Source organism: Delphinapterus leucas, chromosome 3, assembly GCF_059928025.1.
Source record: "Delphinapterus leucas isolate spDelLeu-1000000601 "Yukka" chromosome 3, BTC_Dleu_Yukka2, whole genome shotgun sequence".
NCBI lineage: Eukaryota > Metazoa > Chordata > Mammalia > Artiodactyla > Monodontidae > Delphinapterus > Delphinapterus leucas.
Genome location: NC_143131.1, coordinates 49835810 through 49855155, shown reverse-complemented (window position 1 = coordinate 49855155; position 19346 = coordinate 49835810). Strand labels below are relative to the sequence as shown.

At 35.3% G+C, this 19346-nt stretch overlaps 1 protein-coding gene across 2 annotated transcripts in view; it reads right to left on the bottom strand.

Annotated features, from left to right (window-relative positions):
- The window catches only part of ZSWIM6 (zinc finger SWIM-type containing 6), a 206288-nt gene that overhangs the window by 16452 nt on the left and 170490 nt on the right, over positions 1-19346 (bottom strand). For both annotated transcript variants that reach the window (XM_022596877.2, XM_089908890.1), the window contains exons 5-7: positions 8128-8307; positions 3311-3487; positions 2896-3042 (exon numbers count right to left, since the gene is read on the bottom strand). In XM_022596877.2, coding sequence (XP_022452585.2) covers positions 2896-3042; positions 3311-3487; positions 8128-8307 — 504 coding nt within the window. The remainder of the gene's footprint in view (positions 1-2895; positions 3043-3310; positions 3488-8127; positions 8308-19346) is intronic.

Genomic DNA, 19346 nt, shown 5'->3' with positions numbered 1-19346 from the left:
CTGGGTTATCTAAAATGGAGTCTAGAAGGCAGCTGTACCCTGGGTCGGACTTGAACTTCCGTATGAATATTTATTAAATTACTCCCCTATCACCTTATAAAAATCTTCCTTATCGTGGATCTGTAAGTCATTTAAGAGAGGACCTTTGTCACAAAGGGTAACTATAGCAGAAGATAACATATAATTTGGATGAAACATATCCTTTTCATTTTCCTCACGTAATGTTAGAACTTTCAAGTTCTCAAGTTAAGAGTGCTGAGAGAAAAGCTGCAAATATTTTAAGGTATATTCCATTATTGTAAACAATGCAATATTTTACATCTAAGTGTTTACTAAAGTTATAAATAATAGTGGTTCCTTCTTAAAGGAAACTATAATAAAATCTATATATAATATAAAATATACAAGAAAAATATTGGCTTGTAAATAGCTAAAAAGCCATTCTGCAAGTTCAGTATTCCTTTAGAAGTCTTCTGTTTTGGACTATCAACTATTAGTACATAAAAATAAAGCATGACCTCGCACAATGTATTAAAATTTATAGAAGGTGGGTACTAGATTCCTTGGAAAGGTCTTTCCCTTCAATTTCTGTCACTGGCTTTCATATACACAACCAGGATGAAAGCAGAAACATAAGCATCAGTCTTAGGAACAAGTCTCTCTCTCTCTCTCTCTCTCTATATATATATATACACACACATACATATATATTTATATATAGACTTACTGTGGCGATCATTTCAAAATATATAAATATGGAATCATTATGCTGTACACATGAAACTAATATGTTATATGTCAATTATATCTCAATTTTTTAAAAAGTTGACATATCATGCCAAATAATATTGAAAATGTACAAGATACTTCATTTACTAACCTTAGCCCCATAAAAAATAACTGTTATAGCAATTTGGAATTGTAACAGTTACAAAAAACCTATTCTTTGAATATGGACAAACAAAAAGAAAGTAGGGAAGGATATAAATATGCAGTGCTAGTAAAGAATAGTCTGAAATTAAAGTTTTCATTGTGTGCAGGATAAAAGAGAAATGAGTCTGAGAGAGACCTCAAAGACTATCAAAGGAGTCTATCTTAACATGTGTTCCAACTTACCTACATGAACTAACACTTTTACACTTTGTATTTCTTAGATATTGTAACATTTTAATTAAACTAATTTTAAAAACATTTCTTCATAGAGATCAACATGAATTTCAAAACTCTGATAATCAGCGTGAGCAAGCTCTCCTGTTGCGGTATAAAAAGTACTTCACTCTCTCTTAGCCTAAGTATTTCAATCTTTTATACTTTTCAAAAGTAAATGTCTTTTGGCCATAGATTGTGTATGTTTAGGGGAAGGGAGATTTCAGAAAAATTTTGCAAAGGGCCAGGCAACATATTTTGTAAATACAGCTGGTAACCAGTGTTGATATGACAAACACAAAGAACTGGACAAAGTAATGATTGTTGGGGATATCACATTCCAATCCCATCTGAGCTCCCCCTTCCTTGGTTCCAATGGTAACTTTGGAATTTTCTTTCATCATATAAATGATAATGTTAACATTTTTAATACTTCCAATATAGAGGATATCAAAAATTACAACAAACACTTGCTCCAATCTCCAGCCCACTTCAACAACAACTGATAATTTTAAGCTGTGCCCTAGATGTGTGTAAAATCATCCAAGGAATAAAACAAAAACATAAGCAAAAAAACACAACTAAAACTACTTCTCTCTGAATAAGATATAAAATTCCAGAGTAAAAACAAAACAATCCTAACAAAGAAAAATTAAAAGATTTACACCTACAGAAGAAAAAGAAGTGCACGGATTAATCAGAAAAAGCATACATATGTCTTTCTTTTGATCAGGGCCTATGCACCTTACAACCCTTTTGCAATTACTACTACTAAGTAATGCTTATTTAAAATTTAAAAGATTAATAAACTGAGATAAAGAGGAGTTAAATGTGTCCTGTTAGTTGACAGCTCATCGAATGTTATTTACAGAATTTGAAAAATCCAGTTCTGTTTTTTTCCTTAGCTTTCATTGGAGTGTAGTTTTTGTTTTTTTTTTAAGGTTTTTTTTGATGTGGACCATTTTTAAAGTCTTTACTGAACTTGTTACAATATTGCTTCTGTTTTATGTTTTGGTTTTTTGGCCAAGAGGCATGTGGGATCTCAGCTCCCCAAGCAGGGATTGAACCCACACCCCCTGCATTGGAAGGCGAAGTCTTAACCACTGGACCACCAGAGCAGTCCCCAGGAGTTCTGTTTGATTGCTTTAAATACGTATCATGTCCTGATGTACAAATTATTACAATTAAACTGTTTTATAGTGCTTCCACACTCTGTCAGGCCCTGCTTTCAGTGCTTTACAGAAATTAACTAGTTTAATCTTTTCAGCAACTCTAAGAGACAGGTCCTCAACTGAGCCCCATTCCATAGTCAAGTCAATGCCTAAGGTCTCCCAGCTGGGACCTCCTGCCAGGATTCAAACATAGGCAGTCTACCCCCCCAGAGCCCTTACTATCACAATTAAAATGCTCTTTCACAAAATGAAGTATCTGGCTAACTTGCATTTTAGATAATTCCGACATACGACATAACTCAAACGTAAAAAAAAAACAAACAACCTCCCCTTTAAAAAATTAACCAACCTAAGAAACTTGTAAAAAAATTTTATTTCTTACAACATTCAACGGGTGGGGGTGGGGGGATGCCTAACATTTCTCACAGATCAGCTATTAAATATTTCAAATGAGTGGTGAGTAAAGCCATCACCATGGCTCTAATTTTAAAAGTTCTCTCCCCAAAGAGCATAAAACCTAGTGACATCATCACCAAGAAGCCCATTCCAATGGAAACAGACTCCTTCACACATTTACCTTTTTTCTGAGTTCGGAACATTTCCAGCTGTTTCTGTTGCTGCCGTCTTAACGTGTTAACAATAGCTATTGCTAGTCTCAGTGCTTCTCTGGGGTACCCATGAGAACGTAATGCATCCACTCGTGCACAGGCTGTAGGAACATGTTCTAAAACAGAAAGTTAAGGGGGGAAGGTTGCCATTATCAGATATATCTATAAGAACAGGATTTAATAGTAAGATGTTTTCCCCTGAAATACTATTAAAAAGACACAAGAAACCATTTCTGAACTTGGATTTGAATGAAAACTCCTATTGCCAAGCATTCATCCATCTGCCATTGAATCCCTCAACTCTCCTCCTCCCACTCCAATAATGCTATAGAAACTAAACAAAGAAGTAAGTCATGGAAATGTCTTTCCGGTTTGCCCACTTACCATGCCAGAGGGGCCACCCGCGGGAGTCAAAGAGGGAGTTTTCAGCGTCGTCATGGTAACAGTAGTTGGTGTACAGGTCACTGCTGATAATGTGCTGCAAGTGGCTATCCTGCCAGTGGAGATCGCACGCCTCGATGGCTCGGGTGAACACTGTCCGATGTGGCCTGTTCGATGAATCTGTTTTTTCCACAATTCAGAAAGCCGTGTCAGCTATTGTTCACATGTGAATAAATCAGTCATACCATACCATTCTGTGGCCAGATGTTCATGAACACACCCACACACATTGTCCTGCACCCCCCTAAGCAGAAGGATGAAGGGTGAATATTCTCATGTCCTAAGTACTAGGAGGCAAATCAGACCAAAGAGCCACCATTCACTCACTTGTTTTATCAAACACAAACACTCTGCAGCCATCAGAGCTAAGGTTAAAGGCATCCTGCAAAAAGAACCGTCAAGTCTAGTTTCCATGCCAAATACACTGAAAGGAGGCACTCGGCACAAAAATCACATGAAAACTCACTGCTCCCCACTTCTGAGGTGCTGTGGTGAACTGCCCTGATGGGATCAACAGCTCTCACAAACACTATGCAAGAGATGAGACACCAGCCATGGAACCTTTCAGGAAGATGCAATCAGCCTTTAAAAATACGCAGAAGGGTTGTGCTTTTGGTTGTATTTTTTAACTATATTGTGCGGTTTTGCACAATTAAAACTATTATGCTTCTTGGGATATAATGATTAAATGTCACTTTATATCCCAAAGGGCATAAATGCATATATTTAACATTTCACAAAGCCACACAACATAGCTACAAAACAAACCAGCGCACTTACCTTGCCCCTACAGGCTGCCTCCTGACTCTTGTGCAGGTTCCATGACTGGTGTGATGTCCCCAGCATAGTGTATGCCAGGGCATCACAAAAGAGCAGAAGCACACACTCCGAAGAGGGTTCAAGTTTCAGGACCTGACAGAGAAAAGAAATGTTTGGGGAATAAAGGATATTTTTACCCCAACCTCTGGGATTATTCAGTTCTTCTGGAAAAAACTGTTCAAATTCTACCTGCACTCCCACCCCTTAGGTCCCCAACTCCAGACTTACCTTAAACTGTGGCAGAAACCTTAGAAAGAGCCTCAGCTGACAATCAGGGTAACAAACTATTTTTATTTATGTGTGCTTTATTTAGCTCAAGTATCACCCCTCACTGTTCTGAGGCTTAACTAAATGAGAAGTAAAATCTGGAGCTTCCTTAGTTGGTAAAGTTTCATCTTCCTCTCCCTGGAGCTTTGGCTAAGCACGACATAAAGGAAATCATAAAAATCAAAATACAACTGAATCAAGAAGAGCTCTGAAAACTCATCTAGACCAACCCCTCTGAAAATTGAGAGAAGTAAAGTGACTTGCCAAGGTCACACGGCCAGGCAATGGCAGTCAAGATCAAAACACAGATAACCTCACTCCAAATTCAGCTACTTAGGCTGTTCTGAAAGGCTTCTGAATGGTCTTTAACAGAAAGAGACATTACTTCAGCTTGGTCTCAGGTGGACCTAGACATCTGTATTTGAATGGCAGACATATCAAAATGCATGGATGACATAATTTGAGAGGCCTAAACACTGATGTATCTGTTCTGGCCCCTGCCCAGACTCCTTGTTAGCAGCAGACGGAGGGACACTTTGCAAATGGGAAGAGTTGGCCCTACATTTAATAGCCTTTGGAACCTACCACGGCTTTTTGCAGAGCAGAATAAATCTACCACTACTAAACAAGAAACTGGTTCCATGACTTCGTATAGTCAATCAATCAAATATTCCAAAGTCCAAATCTCACACGAGTATTTTTAAATGGCTTTCTAATTTCATTTATTTTGTTCAACTCAAATCACAGAAACAGAATTTAAAATTAAAAGGAGACTTTAGAAAGCAACGTATTATTATACACTTATTAAAAGAATGAGAGTTCTGTCTGTTTGACCCACTATGGTATCAATAATAAAAGCAAGCTGTGGGTATGATTCCATTGAAAAAATTAAAATCTTAACTTTTCATGTTTGTATGTGACTGTAAGAGCGTAGCGCAACGTACAGGACATACACCAGGACAGTGGTTAGCTCTAAGAGTCTGATACAACCAACTGTAACAAAAAAGACTAAATACTATTGGTATTTAAACGAAAATGTAAGATACAAAGCTCTATAATAGCGTGGAAACAAAAAAAAATATGTACATAGACAATGACTAAAAAGATATACAAACAAAAATTGATTAAGTATCAAAATTATGGTCAATTTTTATCTTAGATATCTGTGTTTTTTTGACTTTTGCAATAACAGAAAAAAGAAACAGATGATCTTAACCAAATTGTTGAAACGATAAACACAGGGACTTCCCTGGTGGTGCAGTGGTTAAGAATCTGCCTGCCAATGCAGGGGTCGTGGGTTCGAGCCCTGGTGCAGGAAGATCCCACATGCTGTGGAGCAACTAAGCCTGTGCGTCACAACTATTGAGCCTACGCTCTAGATCCCGTGAGCCACAACTACTGAAGCCCATATGCCTAGAGCCTGTGCTCTGCAACAAGAGAAGCCACCGCAATGAGAAGCCCGCACACCACAATGAAGAGTAGCTCCTGCTCACCACAGCTAGAGAGAAAGCCCATGTGCAGCAACGAAGACCCAACGCAGCCAAAATAAATAAATAAATAACGATAAACACTAATTTGTAAAAAATTTTAAAGTATAAAATAATATTAGTTTTTTAACCAAGAAAGTTTTAAAAAGGCTCTCATTCAGGTATATTTAAAAAACAAACACACTACTCTTTCTAAGGGTGTGGATTCTAATGTTGTCAGTTAATTCTAACAAATAATCTCAGCGAAGACAGGGCCTGATGTGTGCTTCACTTTCACTCTGATGTGCAAACACATGCAATTCTGCCCATGGTCTGTACCACATGCACTCGCTGCCCAGCGGCATGGCTGCTGGGCTCTGCTGTCACCAAAGGCTCTCCCTTTGCCAGGCCACTCAGCCCTCCAGCAGAAGTACTGCAGGCTGAGCACCCGAGCCCCTCTGTAGGGATGTCTCTTCTGACAGCCCCTCTGGAGAATGTGGGTGTTCTGCTAAAAGGAGGAGCCCTGGTGCCTTTAGGCACAACAGCTATAAATATTGCCCTTAGAAACTAGTCCTGACTTCATATCCCTGGGCCAAACCATAAATGAAATGAACTTTTTTCCGGAGGCTGGACCACTTCCTAAGAGTTTTCTAAAGCCTCTGGAATATTCATATTTAACCAAGGGGAAAGCAACCAAATGGAAAGTAAAAAAGTAAACTGTAAAATGTTAGGATGGCAGTCACAAAAAAGCAGGTGGGGAGTGAAACACAGAGAAAACTCCAAATATAATTAAGTTAAAAAAAATTTATTGCCTATGGAGATGTAAGCATACCTTTTTCTAGCAATAGAAGAGAATAAATGTTGAATTGTTAAACTTGAAAATTCTGAGCTTCTGGAAAAAAACTTGGGGTATAAGGAAGGGGTAGATTTATTTTCTTTGAAGTTATTAAATAAAATCATCATGGGCAATAAAGATACGACAGATTTCAAATACTGAATTCCCAAGGCAAATATCTCTAGACAAAGGAGAGCCAGACAATCATCTTTCCCAAGGCCTGAAACTTCTTTTTGATTGGACAAGTCCCTATGGAGTAATACATATTATTTTCTCTCTTTGTAGAGACTGAAAATACTATGCTAACATCACATTTCATTCTCAGCACATTGTCCAGCTCTTTCCAGGAGTACCAACTCCAGATGGGGCCAGAAAACAGAATGACAGTCTCGATTCCTGAATCCTTCTGATGTCATTTAACTCCCACCTTGCATCTATCATAACTTTAAAGTCTTCCAAGTTTTCTCAAAAAAGGGGGAGCAGCAGCACAAACTTACACAAGAAGAGTGACAGAGTTAGTGAATGAAATTTTTATTTGCAAGAGTTAACTACTTTAAAGATTTGGTTCTGAAAGAGGAGGAAATTCTGTGGTAGCTAGCAGGGACGATGGGGGCAAGGAAAGATTTTTTAAGATGAGAGAGACTTGAGCTAAATGGGTGGGTCCAATAGAGAGGGAGAAGCTTAAAAACAACAACAACAAACAAACAAACAAAAACCAATACAGAAATGAGAGACCAAGATTCTTAAGAGGCTATCTGAAAATGTCTGGGAGCATTTCTTAGTTGTCCAAAGACCAGAGGGCACTATTAGCCTACAGTAGGTGGGAACAAGTATGCTAGACAGTCCTTCACAATAAAGAATTTTCCTGGTCTGAATGCCAGCAGCACCCCATGCTCCTGCAGCCCCAGTCATTAAATGTTTACTTGCTATATTCTAAAACTAAGAATTTTTAACTGATTAAATTGTATAGTAGCTCAAATATGAACTGACCAACAGATATAAAAACACACAGCTCCTCAAGCCTCTCAATATTTTGTTTTACAATATACTACCCACCCATTCCATGATTTTTAAAAATATATTCAAACTAATTAATAGGCAATTTTAACACATACTAGTAGTATATGTAAGTATTATATCCATCTGTATTCTGAGAATATGAAAAAAAGTTATAGAAAGGTCTCACATAAAACTTAAAACACACACACACACACACACACATTCATATCAAAACATATTTTAAGTCTGTGAGTTATATAGTAAGTTCTTAAGTGAGTAAAATAATTTTCCCAAATCTATTGTAAGTTAGTGTTATAAACATAGATGCACAATTAGGTAGATACAAAGTGAGCAGATTACCACTGTGTACTCACCTTGGTTAGCATTCGCACCCTGAGGCAGAGCATTGGTTAAGTTAGGTAATTCACTGCCATGATTTCCATCTTCCCATGGACAGACATCAACACCATTCCACTTTTTCAACTGTTTTAGCCAGCTGGCCTTCTGCTCCAACTTGCAGTGGGGATTTAAAACTATACACATCCACAGAGCACCTAATTTAAAGGGAGACAGGAAAGCAAATTTTTTAAAAGTTTACAAGTGTCCAATCCTAATAGCTAATGATAAGCCATTTCAAAATGGACCCAAGTCTGCAGTTTTATAATGCAATTCTCCCTTGTCCAAGCAACAAATCTCACATAGAGGTTAATGTAAAGAGGACAAAAGAGCACAAATTTGAACCAAAGAATCCAAACACTGTTACATACAAAGATGAAAGATATTTCAAATGGTAATTGTAATCACTTTCCTACTGACATTTTGGGCAAAAGTCAATGAAGAATACAACCTTAAGGACCAATTTGTTACTTTAATTTACAAGCAGATTTTATTCATGGATGCTGCAACAAGCCACTCTAAATGGTTCTTCTGTGCAAAAATTAAATTTACTTTTAAGAGTATCTTTTAAAAATAAAATCATAAAGGCATAACAATGGACATGAATAAACTATTTCCCAGTCTCCTTATAAGCATTTCAAACTTTATTATTCTCCTTAATTAGTATGCATATCCATATATCAACAGATCTTTTAAAAATAAAATTTACTTAAACATGCTTCCCTAAATGATTTAACCAGGAATTAACCTTTATATAAATGAAATTACTAAATTTATGTCTTTTTGTGAATGAAATCACTAAACATTTATCAAAAGTTCACTTGCTTTAAAATGAAAAGACAACCTGTGGACTCAGAGAAAATATTTCAAGACAATGTGACAGACGAGGGCTTAATTTCCAAAATACACAAATGTCTCATACAGCTCAATATCCAAAAAAACCCCACAAAAAACAAGCCAATCAAAAAAGGGTCAGAAGACCTAAATAGACATTTCTGCAAAGAAAACATACAGATGGCCAACAGGCACATGAAGAGATGCTCAACATCACTAATCATCAGAGAAATGCAAATTAAAACTACAATGAAGTATCACCTCACACTGGTCAGAATGCCCATCATCAAAAAGTCTACAAATAATAAATGCTGGAGGAGGTGTGGAGAAAAGGGAACCCTCCTACACTGTTGGTGAGAATGTAAATTGGTACAGCCACATACGGAGAACAGTATGGAGGTTCCTTAAAAAACTAAAAATGGAGTTACCATATGATCCAGCAATCCCACTCCAGGGCATATATCTGGAAAAGACGACAACTCAGATTCAAAAAGATACATGCACCCCAATGTTCATAGCAGCACTATTTACAATGGCCAAGACATGGAAGCAACCTAAGTGTCCACCAACCGATGAGTGGATAAAGATGTGGTATGTACATACATACAAACATACACACACAATGGAATATTACTCAGCCATAAAAAATAATGAAATAATGCCATTTGCAGCAACATGGATGGACCTAGAGTTTATCATACTAAGTGAAGTTAAGTCAGAAAGAGAAAGACACAATGTTATATGATATCACATGTGGGATCTACAAGTAGTACAAATGAACTTATTTACAAAACAAACAGATTCACAGACATAGAAAACTTATGATTACCAAAGGGAAAAGGGAGGGAAGGATAAATTAGGAATATGGGACTAACAGACTACCATATATAAAATAAACAACACGGATTTACTGTATAGCACAGGGAACTACAGTCAATATCTTGTAAACACCTTTAATAGAAAAGAATCAAATATGTATATATATTTTTTGATTCTCTCTCTATAACCAAATCACTTTGCTGTACACCTGAAACTTACACAATATTTTAAATCAACTATACTTCAATTAAAAAGTTCACTTGTTTTTCAAACGAAAAGCCCTAATGAATTTAGAAGGTATAACTCATAATTTGAAAAATTAAGGTACTGATAAAATGTATCATTCCTTTCTACATTTTTCAAAAAGATAGCTAATTCAAGCAAATATTCCACAAGTTTCAGAAGTTCAAGTTTGGGAATTCCCTGGTGGTCCAGTGGTCAGGACTCCATGCTTCCACTGCAGGGGGCATGGGTAAGATCCTGCAGGCTTTGCCATGTGGCCAAAAAAAAAAGTTTTAACTTTACCAATTTCAAAACAAGACAGATACCAGTACTTCAAAGCCATTCACAACACTTTTTCTTTGAAAAGGTTTGTATGTGTATCTGTGTTTATTTTAATCAGCTGTGTTAACCAAGTGAATAATACAGGTAAGAATGGTCTGTTTATGTTTTGTTTGTCCAAAAGAGATGCTTTACATTCTTCCACATTTAAAATTAGCAAGCTTCTTCAATTAGAGAATCTGTTATTTTAAATATCAAATAATGTTTACCAACAGAAAATAAACATAGCCACAACCTAAGCCACAGATATTTATAATTCACATTTCTATATTTTAAAATGTCAATTAGAAACAAAAATGTGATAGATCAAGATGGAGTAAAGTCCACTACGGCTTATCTCTCCCCATAATTACAACTAAAAACTGGACAAAATACAAAAAGCAGCAATCTGAGGACTCTGAAAAGTAAACAACAGCAAGCGGTTTGTGGAAATAAAACTTGAAGAAATTTAAGTCATATGGGGGTGACTTCCTGTTACTTTCCCCCCTCTTTTCTCTCCTGGCTTGCACATAAGATTAGCCCCATTTGGGGAACTGTGTAGAAAGCATATAGAGCAACAACTTGAGAGAAACCTCATCTACCTGGTGAGAGGATTGGGAAAAGGGAACCCCCTGCCACTCAGAAGCTAGAGAGGGAGATCCCTGGATACTCTGTGCAAAAATAGGCACAAATACTGGTCACACCTCACGTGCATGAGACTGCCCCAACGCAGCACAGCAAAGGTTTTGAAAACTTTACTGACATCACCCAAAGAAGGTAAAACAGAACTCAAAGTCTGAATATATCCTATTGAATGTATGCTTTAAAAAAACAAAAATTTCTCCGGAGGATTATAATAGGACCCAGACTCTTACAATTCAGTATTTAAAATGTTCAGGATCCAAAATTACTTGGCTTACAAAGAAAAAGAGAAATGTGATCAATTCTCAAGGGAAAAAACAACGAACCAGATTTTAGAATTATCAATCAGAGACTTTATGCAACTGTTATAACTATGTTCCACCAGATGAAGATAAACACTATTGACAGAAGTGAATATGAACTATAAAAAAAGAACTAAATAGAAATGTTAGAATTGAAAAAACAATATCCGAAATAAAAAATTCACTAGATAGGATTAATAGTAGAATGGATATGACAGAGGTAAAAGTCAATAAATTTGAAGACAGAAATGATCTCATCTGAAGAAGAGAGAGAGACAATCAGAAGAAAATGAACAGAGCCTTAAGACAGGTGGGAAAATATCAAAAGTAACATCTGTATCATGGGAGATCCAAAGAAGATGAGAAATAGCTACAGAAAAACTCAAAAGAAATAATTACTGAAAACTTCCCAAAATTGAAGATATGAATTTACAGATCAAAGAAGCTGAGCTAACCAAAAAATCCATGCCCAGTGATAATGAAATCACTGAAAACCAAAGAGAAAAAAAAAAATATTGAAAACAGTCAGAGAAAAATGAAATGCCATATAAAGGAGAATGACTCAAATAATTATTCTTGTCAGAAATTATACAGGACAGAAGACAGTGGAGCGATGTCTTTAAAGTGTTAAAAGAAATGGAAATATCAACCCAGAGTTGGCAAAATATCATTCATGAATGATGGTGAAATGAAGGCTTTCTCAGATCAGGAAAAACTAACAACATATATTGTTCAAGAGACCTGATGCTAAAGGAAGTTCTTCAGGCTGAAGAGAAATAATACCAGAGGGAAACTTGGAACTATATGAATAAAGGAAGAGGAACAGAAATAATAAATACCTAAGTAAATGTCATGGACTACTTTTGTCCTTCTAAGTTCTTTAAGATAAGTATGACAACTGAAAGCAAAAACGTGAACATTGTCTTCTGGTATTTTAAATGTATGTAGATGTTATGCACATGAAAACTATAGCATAAAGGAGGGAGAGTAAAGGGACCTATATGGTTGTTAGATTCTACATTCTTTTTTAAGTGGCAAAGTATAAACTCAAAGTAGACTGTTTAAGGTTAGGTATATTTCTTGTAATACTGAAACCATTAAAAAAAATACAAGGAGATACAAACAAAAAGGACAATAGATAAATTAAAATGAAATACTAAAAAAAATGTTTTAAAATAATCCAAAGAAGGAGAATAGAAGGCAGGAGGGAGGGAACAAAGGAACAAAAACAGAGAGGATAAATAGGAAACAAATGATTAAATGGTAGACCTACACTGAACTACATCAATAATTACAGCAAATATAAATCATCTAAACATACCAATTAAAAGAGATGGTGAAATCAGGTTGAAAAACAAGATCCAACTCTATGCTATGTACTAGAAACCCTCTCCAAATATAATGACATAGATAAATTAAATGGAAAAGGATGGAAAAAGATACACCATGCAAACACTTTCAAAACAAAGTTGGAGTGGCCATATTATTATCAGACAAAGTAGACTTTGGAACAAGAAATGCTACACCAGATAAAGTGAAACATAACATGATAAAAGGGTCAGTTCTACAAAAAACATAACAATCCTAAATGAGGATGCTGCACCTAACATTAAGACTTCAAAATATATGAAGCAAAAAGTGACAGAGCTGAAAGGAGAAACACACAAATCCAGTTACATTTGGAGATCTCAATACTTCTCTCTCAATAACTAACAGAACAAGTAGACAGAAAATTAGCAAGGATAAAGAATACCTAAAACAACACTATCAACCAACTTAATCTAACTCACATTCATAGAACACTCCACTTAGCATTAGTAGAAAAACAAAACAAAACAAAATCTTATACTTTCTAAAATGCACAAAGAACATTTACCAAGGTAGTCCATATTCTGGGCCATAAAACAAACTTTGACAAATATTAAAGAAGTGAAGTCATACAAATTATATTCTCTAATGTAGTAGAATTAAATTAGGAATCAATAACAGGATGATATTTGGAAAATTCCCAAATATCTGGGAATAAACACAATTCCAAATAACTCATGAGTAAAAGAAGTCACAAAAGAAAACAGAAAATATTTTGTTCGGAATGAAAATGCAAATAAAATATATCAAAACTTGTGATCTACAGCTAAAAAGAGTTTAGAAATCTATAGTATTAAATGCTTGTATTGGAAAAGAAGGAAAGATTCAAATCAATAATCTAAATATCCACCTTAAGAAACTAGAAAAAGGATGAGAAATCAAAGCCAAAGCAAGCAGAAAGAAGGAAATAACAGATCAGAAATCAATTAAATGGAAAACACCACCTAAGTTTTTTTTAATGAAGCCAAAAGCTAGTTCTTTTTTTTTTTTTTTTGCGGTACGTGGGCCTCTCACTACCGTGGCCTCTCCCATTGCGGAGCACAGGCTCCGGACGCACAGGCCCAGTGGCCATGGCTCACGGTCCCAGCCGCTCCGCGGCATGTGGGATCCTCCCGGAGTGGGGCACGAACCCACGTCCCCTGCATCAGCAGGCGGACTCTCAACCACTGCGCCACCAGGGAAGCCCAAGCTATTTCTTTAAAAAGATTAATAGAGCTATGATCAGTCTGACCAAGAAAAGACAGGACAAACTATGAGTATCAGGAATAAAAAAGGGCACATCATTATAGATCCTAGAGGCATTAAAAGGCTCATAAAGGAATACTATGAACAACTTATTCCCATAAATTCTACAGCTTAGATGAAATGGACAAATTCCTTGAAAAACCACAAACTACCACAGTTCTCTCAAGAAGAAATAATAACCTGAATAGCTTTAAATTTATCAAAGAAATTAAATCTGCAGTTAAAATCTCTAACAATGCATGTCCAGATGTTTACCTGGAAAATTCTACCAAACAGTAAAGAAAGAAATAACACCAATTCCATACAATACCTTCCAGAAAAAAGAAGAAAGGGAAGGTTTTCAACTTATTTTATGAGGCCAGCATTACCCTGATAGCAAAACCAGACAAAAGACATTACAAGTAAATATAATTACATGTCAAAGTAAAACACCACAACAAAATATTAGTAGATCTAATTAAGAAATACATAAAAAAAGAAAACACACCACAACTAAATAGGGTTTATCCCAGGAATGCAAGGCCGGTTCAACATTAAAAATTAGTGTAACTCACTATATAGCAGACTAAGGAAGAAGAACCATATGACCATTTCAACAGATGCAGAAAAAGCAACTGACAAAATTCAACATCCCTTCATAATAAATAAAAGTCTCAGCAAACTAGGAACAGAAGATAACTTACCTGATAAAGGTCATCTGCAAAAAAAAACACCTACAGTTAATATGATAATGGCAAAAGGCTGAATGTTTTTCCTCTAAGATAAAAACAAGGCAAAGATGTCTGCTCTATCACTCCTATTCAACATCACACTGGAAGTTCTAGCCAGGCCAATAAAGCAAGGAAAGGAGATTAATGACATAGATTTAAAAGGAAAAAATAAAATAGCCTCTATTTGTAGACAACTAACCTACAAAAAAGGTAAGTTTAGTAAGGTCATATGATACAAGTTCAAAGCAAGAAACCAACTGTATATCTACGTACTAAAATTGAACAATTACAGATCAAAATTTACCCCCCAAAAGCACCAATTATAATACTATCAAAAAACATGAAATACTTAAGTTATAAATCTAACAAAACATGTACGGAGTCTCTATGCTAAATACTACAAAACACTGACAAGAGAAATCAAAGACAATCTTAAAAAGCAGACTGGAAACCTCAATACTATTAAGGTATCAATTCTCCCCAAATTGATCTATATATTCAACGTAACCCTACTCAAAACCCTAGCAGGCACTGGTGTACATACTGACAAAAATATAGAATGGTCAAACAATTTTAAAGAAGGAAAACGTTGGAAGGCTCCCCAGCACCTAATTTTGAGACTTTGTATAAAGTTAAGAGTAATCAAGACAGTGTATTGTGAAAGAACAGGTACATACACCACTGTATAGATTAGGGAGCTCAGACCTACACAGATATGGTCAATTCAAGGTTCAAAGCCATTCAATGTAGAAAAGATAAATCTTTTCAAAAGCTAGTGCTACTACAATTGGATATTCATATAAAATGAACTTAAATCTACAACACACAGTTTATTAAAAATTAACTCAGCTAACTTATTAGAAACTAACTCAAAATGGATCACAGACCTAGATATAAAACCTAAAACCATAAAACTTCTGGAAAACATCTTTGTGACCTTGGGTTAGGCAGAGATAATCTTAGATACAGTATCAAAAGCATAATCCATAAAAGATAAAATTTATCAAGTGGACTTCATCAACATTAAAATCTTTTGTGCTGCAAAAAAAAAACAATATAAAGAGAATGAAAAGACAAGCCACAGATTGGGAGAAAGCATGTGCAAATCATACATCTGACAAAGAACTTGTATCTAGAATATGTAAAATCCTCCCAAAACTCATCAAGAAAACGAATAACCCTATTACAAATGGGCAAAAAATTTGGAAAACACACTTCACTCAAGAAGATATACAGATGGCAAACTGCTGATGAAAACATGCTGAACATCATTAATCCTTATGAAAATGAAAATGGAAACTGTTTGCAAATGACATGATACTATACACAAAAAATCCTAAGGACACCACCAGAAAACTAATAGAGCTTATCAATGAATTCAGAAAAGTTGCAGGATACAAAATTAATAAACAGAAACCTGTTGCATCTCTATACACTAACAACAAACTATCAGAAAGAGAAATTAAGGAAATAATCTCATATACCATCACATCAAAAAGAATAAAATACCTAGGAATAAACCTACCAAAAGAGGTAAAAGACCTGTAGTTGGAAAAACTGTAATATGCTAATGAAAGTAAATGAAGATGACACAAGCAGATGGAAAAATACACTGTGTTCTTGGATTGGAAGAATTAATATTGTTAAAATGACCATACTACCGAAGGCAATCTACAGATTCAATGCAATCCCTATCACAATACCAATGGCATTTGTATGGAAACACAAAAGACCCCAAATAGCCAACACAATCTTGAGAAAGAATGGAGCTAGAGGAATCACACTCCCTGACTTCAGACTATTCTACAAAGCTACAGTAATAAAAACAGCATGGTACTGGTACAAAAACCAGACACATAGATCAATGGCACAGAATATAGAGTCCAGACATAAACCCATGCACTTATGGTCAATCACTCTGCGACAAAGAATATACAATGGAGAAAAGACAGTCTCTTCAATAAGTGGTGCTTGGAAACTAGACAGCTACATGTAAAAGAATGAAATTAGAACATTCTCTAACACCATACACAAAAATAAGCTCAAAATGGATTAAAGACCTAAATGTAAGACCGGAAACCATGAAACTCCTAGAGGAAAATATGGGCAGAACACTCCTTGACATAAATCATAGCAATATTTTTTGGAATCTGTCTCCTAAAGCAAAGGAAATAAAAGGAAAAATAACAAGTAGGACCTAATTAAACTGCAAAGCTTTTTGCACAGCAAAGGAAACCACTGACAAAACAAGAAGAAAATCAAAATAACAAACAACCCAATTAAAAAATGGGCAGAAGAACTGAATAGGCATTTTTCCAAAGGCATGCAGATAGCCAACAAGGCATATGAAAAGATGCTCAATAGTACTAATCATCAGAGAAATGCAAATCAAAACTACAATGAGATATCATCTCATACCTGTCAGAGGGGCTATCATCGAAAAGAACACAAATAACAAATGTGGCGAGGATGTAGAGAAAGGGAAACCCTCATACACTGTTGCTGGGAATATAAATTGGTGCAGCCACTATGGAAAATAGTATGCAGTTTTCTCAAAAAAACTAAAAATAGAACGACCATATGATCCATCAATTCTACTCCTGGGTATACATCTGAAAAAAACAAAAACACTAATTCAAAAAGACACATGCACCCCAATGTTCATAGCAGCATTATCTACAACTGCCAAGGTATGGAAGCAACTTAAGTATCCATGAACAGAAGAATGGATAAAAAAGATGTAGTGTATATACACAGAATGGAATACTACTCAGCCATAAAAATGAATGAAATAATGCCATCTGCAGTAACATGGATGGACTTGGAGGGTATCATGTCAAGTGAAATAAGTCAGACAGAGAAGGACAAATATTGTATGATATCACTTATATGTGGACTCTAAAAAATACAACAAACTAATGAATATAATAAAAAAAGAAGCACACTCACAGATACAGAGAACAAACTAGTAGTTACCAGTGGGGAGAGGGAAGGGGGAAGGGGCAATATAGGATTAGAGGGGTAAAAGGTACAAACTATTATGACAAAAACAAGTTACAAGGATATATTGTACAACACAGGGAATATAGCCAATATTTTATAAATAACTATAAATGGACTATTTATAACCTTTAAAAATTGTGAATCACTATATTGTACGCCTATAACTTATGTAATATTGTACATCAACTGTACTTCAATTAAGAAAAAAACCATACGAGATACCACTACACACCTATTATAAGGGTTAATATTAGAAAAAGAAATTTAAAACCTGAAAATGCTGCTGGCAATCAGAATGCTCATAATTGCTGCTGCGAGTGCAAAATGATATAGCTACCTTGGAATATGGTTCAGCAGTTTCTCATGAAGTTAAACATTTACCTTATGACCCAACAATCCTACCTCTTGGGATTTGCCCAAGAGAAATGAAAACTTAGGTTCACATAAAAACTTTACAAGAATGTTTATAGCAGTTTTATTCGTAAATGCAAAAGCCATCCAACCTGAATGTCCTTCAACTGGTGAATGGATGAGCAAACTTGGTGCATTCATATAATATACTACTTAGCAATAAGAAACAGACCACTGAAATACATGTAATATCGCAAATGCATTATACTAAGTGAAGGAAGCCAGAATCAAAAGGGTATATGTGTGTACACACACATTTTATTATTCCATTTATGTGACATTTTGGAAAAGGCAAAACTAAATGGATTGAGAATGGACTACCAATGCTAGGGACAGGGAGTAGGTGATGAATTGATTATAAAGGGACTGTGAGGGAATTTTTGGAGGCGATATAACCATTCCATATCTTCACTGATCATATGACTATGCCTTTGTCTAAACTCAAAATTGTAAAATAAAAATGTCAGGTATATGTATTTTTATAGTTAAGTATTTATGGTATGTATTTTACACTATAGTTAGGAATTTTACTGTATGTAACAAAGTAAATTTTTTAAATTGCTAATTAATATCTGGATCAAACAATTTTATCTACTGGTATTCCAAAGACCTAAGTATGAGTGCTCTCTCTGCAGGATTTCTCTACAAGCCAATGGACATCGCACAAATCACCATCCTATTAATCGTATGCGTTTCCCATGCCAAGAACCAGGAAAAACAGCTTCAAATGAAAACATGACCACATACTGTCACAAAACAAGAGACAAATCAAAATGGTGTCTAAAGAACCTGTAAGTGGCAGCCTTTCCTACTGAATCCCATTGGAAAATGGGATACAACTTTACCAGGCTTTAGATTTTGGACTGATGGACAACATAACAACACAAAATAAGTTACATAGTAATAATTAAATTAAATCTAATGAATGCTACAGATTGGATCAAAAATTGGCATTTCTATTTATAAGGCTACACTGAAGTCATTTTCCAAATCATCAAAATATCTTTTTAAAAAATAAAATTATAATATTCAACAGGTAATGCTTCAGAGTTAAGAATCTTTCATGTTTTTCTTCCAAGATGTTTTTGTCTTATAATTCTACTACTCTTGAATACTTTATCAGATAAAACTAAAATCAAAAAGTTGCTCTGAAAGATGTGCTGTGAGACTAGAAATTTCATTATCAGGTTGTTAGTGTAGTATCAAGGTTCTGTGTAAAAGGGCAACCAAGTAAATTAATATGGACAAATAATATGTAAATGTCTTTCCAAAATAAGTTTATTTATTTTCTATGTGTCTATTTTATAATTCAGAATTCTGTAT